This window comes from Haemorhous mexicanus, chromosome 1 (genome assembly GCF_027477595.1).
Source record: "Haemorhous mexicanus isolate bHaeMex1 chromosome 1, bHaeMex1.pri, whole genome shotgun sequence".
Lineage (NCBI taxonomy): Eukaryota > Metazoa > Chordata > Aves > Passeriformes > Fringillidae > Haemorhous > Haemorhous mexicanus.
Window position 1 is genome coordinate 14831263 of NC_082341.1, and position 8503 is coordinate 14839765.

Sequence of the window (8503 nt, forward strand, 5' to 3'; positions counted from 1 at the left end):
GTGTACTTTTGTGGCTGCTGCAGAACAAGCTTAGTAAATGGAAAGCTTGGCAAATCCAGTATGAGCAGAAAAACTAGTGAAATGTTCTGGAAGAAAAAATCCACTTGAAACAGCATGCACTAAGTGGAGAAGGAACTGTGTTAAAGTTTTGTTACATGGAAAATCAAAAGAACAGACATTATTTTTAACATGTGAAGAAAAAATACTATTCCTGTATCTGTTCAAATTATTAAAGTCGAAGACAGTTGTAGCAAATTACTTTGTTACATGCTACTATTTTCTTCTGCTACCTAATCTGCATTGCTTTACCTGCCACAGCTGCATGCTAGCCTGGCTTTCTGCTGCGTGGGCTTTTTCAATCCTTTGCTACTGATTCTGCTTCTAAAGCTCGCTGCGTGAGTAGCTGCCACAGCACTGAGGTGGTGTGGACCACTTGGCCTTATGTCCAGCTAATAATGCCATTAAATGCCCATTTTCCTATTGTAAAATTGGTTTGTGTGCTGTTTGGGTTTCCCAAAGCACTAGTCAAGATGCAAGAGTTGTTAATCTGCTGAAATTATTGAACCTGAAAAATGGGCTAGGTGCTGTGCATGATGCAAATGCAAGAGCAGTCTCTCTTTTGCAGAAGCTCTGAAGTAAGATACACCAGATTCTGGGAAGATGGCCACTTATGTACCTAATTTAACACAGTAAACAAACCAACAAACACTCCTTCCCTTTAAGAGTGGAATCTTTGCTTCTCTGTCTCAAGACCCCATGTCACTTTCATGCATCTGAACAGAAGAGGCCATCTGTTATTTGGGCATCTTTGATGAAAGCCACAGAAATGGATCTATCAAAGGTTTTGGTGATAACAATCTGAGCAAGAAGAATTTACATGCTGCTAAAATTCACTGAGACATTGCAAGATTCTCCTCTCTGTCCAAGCTGATTTCCATTTTTGCTCCACTTTATGATGGAAAATACTCCCCCTGGATTGTGCAGTTTTGAAAATAAGATTCAGATTTACCATTGCCCATAAATATCTGTATTTAGATTCTCACCTTGCAGCCAGGTTGCCTATTCATGGTCAGACTTGCATCCATTCAGAGCTCTGAGGTAAAAGTCTGTCATTTACAATTTTGTGTCAGAACTTAAAAATGTCAGAAGACTCTACATTAAAGTAAATTAATATATAATGCTGTGTTAAACAGTGGGTGCAAGGAAAGATGACATTTTGCTGGGTTTTTTTCCAAGCAATGCCAAAAGCTTTCACACCGGTTAAAGTTCATTATCTCTTTGAATTTTTAACAAAGATTGCAATAAATGCATGTTGATCTTGGGACAGGAATGGAGTGTAACAGGACACATTTGAATCCATTACTTTTCTTATAACATTATTGACAAAATTACTCATAAAGTATCCTATGATGGATTAAAAGGATTTCAGTAGCAAAACTTCCTTTCCTGGAGGCTCACGTTTGTGTAGCTGCTGATGCTCTTCTTACTGGGAGCTTTTCTCGCTGGGAGCTGCTGAGAACTCTTTTCAAAACTTTCCTGTTTCCTCTCCAATGCCGCGACATTTGTATCCAGTAGACTTTGCCCTTTGTAGAGGTTTGTTGTAACCTGAACTAGTTCTGTCACTCGTGTCCTGTTCCACTGTAAATCAGTCTCTTTACTTGGTTCCAGATCAAGTTTTTGGTTCAAATCTCACCAGCTTGTGTCAAAGAGAAAACAGCACGGTGCCAAAGTTCGTGAAGCTGTGCATTGAGCATGTTGAAGAACATGGTATGGTTGAATTTTTTGTTTACAAATCTCTCTAGCTCACCACTCTTAATGTTGAACGTTTTAATCTTAAAATGCTGTTGGTTTCTTTGGGGAAGCCAATCTGAGACTTGTATCTGCAGTTAGCATTGGGTTTTCAAGAGTGAGGACGTAGGTGGGATCCAAAGTGGGGAGAGGGGAGGAAATCTTGTATCTGAGAAACAAATCTGCTTCAGTATATTTCAAGCTGAGGAAAAGGCAGGACAGCCCCCTGGCAGCAAGGCTCCAAAGGAAGAAGGAGTACAAGAAGTAGTAGAAGAGCTCAGCTCATCAAGTTTGGTTTTTTTTTTTTTTGGGATTAAAATTGAGACTATTGAAATGCAGCTGTTCATTTTTGGAAGGTTTAAGCATGCTAACAATCACTTTGGTTAAAACTTCCTTGAAATGAACTTTTTCCTAAAAGTTCTGTTCCTGCTCTGTGTATGCACTGCCAGAAGACCAGCCTGTTTGATGCCCTTCAGCCAGTTACACAAATTGCTATATTTTATGCAATTCTGGAGATTATCAGTGTCCACATATTGACTCAGTTTTTGTTTGCTTTGATTGAAAATATGTATTCCCTACCTAACAACTGAGAACACTATGTTTGAAAGCTACATGTAACGTTCTGGGTTTTCTGCTGTAAAGCACATCTTCACATTTTTGTTAAAAATTTATTGGTTGTGACTCCTGACTTGGCTGTAGTCTCTGTGGGTTTTCTTGCCTGTTTCTTGCTGTTGCCTTTGCCTTATCTCTTGGAAAAGATGACTGAGAGGGGATTATGGAATCTCCATAATCATCATTCAGATATTTACCAGTCCGTTAATCTGAGAACATTCCCTTGAGTATCAGGGTAAGTGTTACAGGGGAGTACATGTGAATTCTAAGGCATCTTCCATGGGATCTTCATTTAGCCTGTAGTCCTCTTTGTCAATGCTCTATCTTATGGCCTGGGAGGGGAGAAAAACTGCTTCCATTGCATTACTCCAGTTTGACAAGCTGCCACCTTGCTTGTGGCTGCAGGCTTTCTTCCATTTGTGATCTGAAGTTTGTGAGAAAGGGGTTATCTTGCTTTGTTCCTTTTTTTTTTGTTTGTTTTTTATTTTTTTATTTTAAAGGCAGGACTGCAGTGAAGATAGTGAAGTTTTCCTTTTTTAAATACCTGAGGGGAAGCTGACAGAAATGAACAGCTTTTTTTTCCTACCTCTCCAACTCTTCCTTCTACCAATACACTTCAGATCAGTTCTTTCTGTAAAGGAATGACTAGTGGATTATGGGGAAAAGGGATATGTCAGATGGTGCTGGTAACTGTGCTCTGTTGCATCAGACAACTCCCTGAGGAGCTACAGGGACTTGCAGGTATTCTGGCAACACTCACCCTCTCAGTGGCACTGACTCACCTGCTGCATCCAAGTGGCTTTTCAGATAAATTCTTTACCTCCTAATCACTGCTGAGTAACTGCAGTAGCAACCACAGAGACACAATTTTCTTGTTTTCTGGTCAAGTGTGCAATCCTGTGAGGCAAGGGCTGCCCATTTTAGTTCTGTAGGCTGTTGGGTAGCTCTGAGTGTGCATGTGCATCATTCCTTCTCCTTGTAAACCTGGTCACTTGACAACTTTGAGATGCTCTCTATGCATGACTTGATTGGATTTTTCTTAACATACATTAAAAATCGAACATTTTTAGCCACAAAATACCTGGTTATTGCATGTTGGACTCCCATGTATTCCCTGCCCACCCACCAAGAGCATCTTAAACAAGACATCTGATCTCACTGGGGAAACTTGGAGCTGTTGCCTCATTACTACTTGAATAGGAAGTTCTAGAGATTACTTTGAGCTCGATGCTGCCAAACTTGTGTCAGCAAATTAAACCCCTTCTGTTTATATGCCCTGTCCATCAAAACAAGATAGTTTAACTTTTTATTTCTTTGTTACAAGGTAGGTTTCCTTTGCTTTTAATTTTGCTGAGTAGACCTATACATATGTAAGTTATTAAAATGGATTTATCCCTTTGTTTCAGGATTAGATATTGATGGTTTATACAGAGTTAGTGGCAATCTTGCAGTGATACAGAAGCTGAGATTTGCAGTCAATCATGGTAAGCTTCCTCCAGTTATATTGCACTGGCATATATTTTCAGATTGTTGAAGTCCATAGAAAGCTAAGGAAAAAGATTTCTCTATAACTGTAGTATATCATGAGGAATGACTGTCATCCTCAAAGTAAAGTTACTTCAGAATTACAGTACTGACTGTGTAACATACATTACTTGAAAAACCTGATATTCTGGAGGTTTAGTTTTGTGTGGATGATAGAGGCATTGCTAGAACAGAATTCTAAAAAAAGATGGTAATAGAATTTGAGGAAGGGGGATTGTTTCAAACAAAATAACTCACTACCTTATGGAACACCAGCAAGCATGTTAAGCTTTCACTAGCATTAAAATTGTAAGTTTATGGGTTTTTTAGTTAGATTTGCTACTGCCTTTTAGTGGGGGGAGGGCTTAGCTCCTCTTTACTGTACTTTGTGTATAAAACCCTTTCTTCTGGCAGTATCTTAGCATAGCCCATCCAGAATCTGACCTCTCATTTCCTGATTGACAGTAAATTTTGTATTGTGGCAGCAGCTCTTGTTCCCTTCTGGAAAATGCCCTAGGAGTAGAGGAACTGTATGTAGTGCAGTAGGCAGAATTTAGCCATCTCCATCTGCTGCTGCAGCACTGTACCCAGATTGGGATATGGAATGTGCTGAAGTGGAGCAAGTCTTCACTATTTTGAAAGCAATAAGTACAGAAAAATAGTTGGGTTAATTAAAAAAAAAAAAGAAAAAAATAAAAAGAGCCTTTATAGTTGAACTATTTTCATTAATTATTTATTTTTCTCTCTCAGATGAGAAGCTGGACTTGAATGACAGTAAATGGGAAGATATACATGTCATTACAGGAGCTCTAAAAATGTTCTTCAGAGAGTTGCCAGAGCCACTGTTCACTTACAACCACTTCAATGACTTTGTCAATGCAATTAGTAAGTCTGGAGCACTTGCATATGGTGTTTGGATAAGTCCTGTACAATTCTAAAGATTATTTTGGACATCAGAAGGATGTTTTTTGGTTGTGAACGGGGTGACTTGTCGGGAATTGCCTGTCCGTGCTGCCGGGGCGGCCGGGAGGTGGCAGTGTCCTATCTCGGATTAGCACTGCAAACCGCGGCTTTCCTTCCCGGCCTCCTTCATTTTATGCTCAAGTTTTGAACAAAAATACTGAACTTTTGTTTCTCAACCTCACCCTTTTGCAGAGCAAGAACCAAGGCAGCGTGTCCCTGCTGTTAAAGATTTAATCAAACAGTTGCCAAAACCAAATCAGGACACGATGCAGGTACTCTTTAGACACCTGAAAAGGTAAGTGACAGATAGAAGGAAAGACTTTGTGTTGCTGATCTTTCCTTGAAGATAAAGAATCCAATTTAAAGTACCAAGTGACTGTTCTTACTGCATTTTTTTTATATTGGACTTGATAAAAGCGGTATCAGTCTGTTTGGATATGAGCTTGCTGAGCACCAGACTTGAGACAGTATGTTGCATAGTTGTGGTGTTTGCTGCCAAGTGCTTTAGAGGGACTGTGAGAGGACCAGGAATGACATTTCAAAACAAAACTTTTTTCACAGAGAGGGGAATTACAGCAGCTGTATGTCTTAATAGCCGGACTGCTCATTAAATAAATACTCTGACTAGCCATTTGCTTTGGGATGTGTCTTTTTCTGTCATCCTATTGCCCCAACTGATAAATCTCTTCTTGTGTATTTTTTTCTCTTTCAGAGTTGTAGAAAATGGAGAAAAGAACCGAATGACCTATCAAAGTATAGCAATAGTTTTTGGTCCAACCTTATTAAAACCAGAGAAAGAGACTGGTAACATAGCAGTCCACACAGTATACCAGAATCAGATTGTGGAGTTAATTCTACTGGAATTGAATTCCATCTTTGGACGCTGACATTTTTCTTGGAGAAGAAACTGGAAGCGATGGGTTGGCAGCAGTACTCCATCAGAAGGAAAACTTCTTGTTGTATATGATGTTTTATGTTTGTGGACCAAGCAGCAACTTGTTTTTTGCACTTTTGGGGAGGGAAGAAACAGGAGAAATGTTTGACCACTTTAATGCGAATTAAAGACAACACTTCAGATTTCTTTGAAAAGTTCAATATAAAAAATGAATTGAAAAGTTTATAGTTTGCCTTTTTAAAGTATCATTGGAAAAATTTAATATAGGTTCATACACTGGATTTCTTGGAGAGTAAAACTAATAATCTCAGACTGGATAATCTGGAATTTAATCTCAAAATTCTTCCATATGATGGGGAAAAGTCCTACCATTTTTCCCAGTATGGAAAAATTCGGTGAAGTTACATCTTAAGCTTGTTTATTACAACCTACCTAGATCTGTATGACACTTTTCCAAGGGGTTTCTGCATGCCTGACTGTCCTAGACTTGCACTAACAGTTTGGTTTAGTTATTCAGATCTAATTCTTCCCTTGATGTCTGCTGCCCTCTGCCTTCTTTTTCTCCTGTTTCGCTTTGTTTTTTTGTGGTTTTTTTTTTTTTTTGTTCTGTCTTTTTTTTTTTTTTGTGGGGCTTTTTTGTTTTGTTTTGTTGTTTGTTTGTTTGGATTTTTTTTACTTCTTTCTTTCCTCCTTTTTTTTCTCCAGCAGCCTCTCTGGAAGTTCTTTGCTGCTTCATAGAGCAGCACACTATTACACTATTTCAAACACTGAACTTGTAAGAATATCCAGCAATGGTTATTTGTCGTGGGGCATAATAGAAGTAATATTTAATAAACATGTTCATTTTTCAGGGTATGTCCTGAGCTAAGTTTTGTGTTATACTGATCTAAAGCTGAAGTCCTAAGTAAATACCGACTGTAACACTGTATTGAGTTCTTGGTATAATGCTGTGGTAGTGGAAGTTCATTCTTGATGTAAATACAGGCTGTCCTTTTGATTCCTGTATATAAGTCGGTTCCTGTATAGTTGAAGAACACTTTAGTCACACATTTCTAATCATGGGTAGATTGGCTACAGTAGCATAATGTTTCCAGTGGATGTCTGGGTTTCAGCAGGGAAACAGGTTATGGGGAGGGAGGGAGATCTAACTGTGTGCACTTTTAGATGTTAATTACATTTGCGGGCAAATAACTGTAATGCAAATGGTACTGGAGAAATACTGAGTGTGCTTGCTAAATTGTTAATGCACTACAAGAAGAGCCTTTTAGATTATTTAATATGTACAGGATACATTAGAAAAATGTATTATGAATTCTAACATCTGCAGATAGTGAAAGTCATGTTTTGATAGATAGATGTTTGATGGAATCCACTATGCTAAATTTAAGATTTTCTTTTTACATTAATGTAGAATAATTTGTAAAATTGGTTTTGAAAGATTTTGTTACAGGGAGCATGGTTTGCTGAAGATTTTTTTAAATGTATTTTTCTAGACTAACTGCTGTATCTGACATATTTGTTATGTCTAACCTGAATAAAGAAAACCAGTAGTTCTTTTAGAGTTTACCATACCCACTTCAGACAACACGAGCCCCCTTTGAACAAGACCAATGTATCTTACCCCTTAGCATGGATGGATACCACTTGTGACAAAGAGCTGTCATACTGGACTGAAATATCAATGCCTGCTTTATAACCTGACAATTTTAGGAACTTCCCAGTCCCCTTCTTTAACAACTTGAATTCTAACATAAGGTTCAGAGAGGGCAGAAGTAATTTATGGATATAAATTTGCAGTCTTTAAAACACATCCCAGCTTGGAGCCCGCTGTACAGGAAACAGTTACGTTGAGGAGGGGATTGTGTCAGTAGCCTCGGCTCTGCTGTGTCCCTGTCACACACAGCCCTGGCTGGCAGCACAGGGGACGTGTGGTGACACACTGAGCTGTAACCAGACTGATGGTACGAGAATTTCACGAGCATAGGGCTTGCATGAAAAGTTTTTAGAGATGAGCAAGGAGATTAGTAACCTTGTGGCTTTCTCAGTGTCTTCTTGTGGTAATGGTGAAGTCTTGTGGTTTGTTGCAAAGCGACCTGGGTGAGAACTGTGAAAGCCCTGTCTCAGAGGTGTGTTGTCAGCCTCCCTCTGGGCTGTCACACCGAGCTGAGCCTGTGCCCTAACCTTCTAGAAAATATTGACTGAGTTGGAATCTGTGGCTGTACATTATTGAAACCCTGCCTTTGGCTGTAAAGGAAGAATTCCTGCTGCTACATGAGAGGGCTTGTTCACCGGTCACCTTTTGTTGTGAGTGTTCCCTTTTTGAAAGGAAGAATGCCTTTTTAAAGCAATTGATTTTGAGGATGTCACACTTTTCCTTGTATTCCCCAAAAATAAAGCATTTTGTTATTACAAAATCTAGTTATCTGATATGGTTTTGTGCAGTGAAGTTGTATTAATATTCTAATTTTTAGTTTGGGGAGGGAAGAGGATTCTTTTTAATTGAAGGAGGTGTAGGCAAACACTTGAAACATTCAGGAAGAGGAAGAAGTCCAAGCTGATGGTACATTTGTTGTGGCCAGCATGAAACTATGTATGTCACCACATTAGGTTTCTTCAGTGCTTGAAAGATCTTGTCTTGTTCCTGCAGTTAGCTTTCTTTTAAGTAATCAAAACGAGGGATCTGCACAAAGACACCAGGGGAAAGCTATGTGTATCAGATGA

The 8503-nt window shown here is 38.9% G+C and overlaps 1 protein-coding gene across 18 annotated transcripts in view; it reads left to right on the plus strand.

The window, feature by feature from the left end:
• Positions 1-8196, plus strand: part of ARHGAP12 (Rho GTPase activating protein 12) — a 75463-nt gene extending 67267 nt beyond the window's left edge. For all 18 annotated transcript variants that reach the window (XM_059840490.1, XM_059840453.1, XM_059840508.1 and 15 more), the window contains 5 exons: positions 1669-1767; positions 3807-3884; positions 4675-4809; positions 5080-5182; positions 5600-8196. In XM_059840490.1, the coding sequence (XP_059696473.1) occupies positions 1669-1767; positions 3807-3884; positions 4675-4809; positions 5080-5182; positions 5600-5774 (590 nt within the window). In that variant the 3' untranslated portion in view covers positions 5775-8196. The remainder of the gene's footprint in view (positions 1-1668; positions 1768-3806; positions 3885-4674; positions 4810-5079; positions 5183-5599) is intronic.
• Positions 8197-8503: the final 307 nt, after the last annotated feature.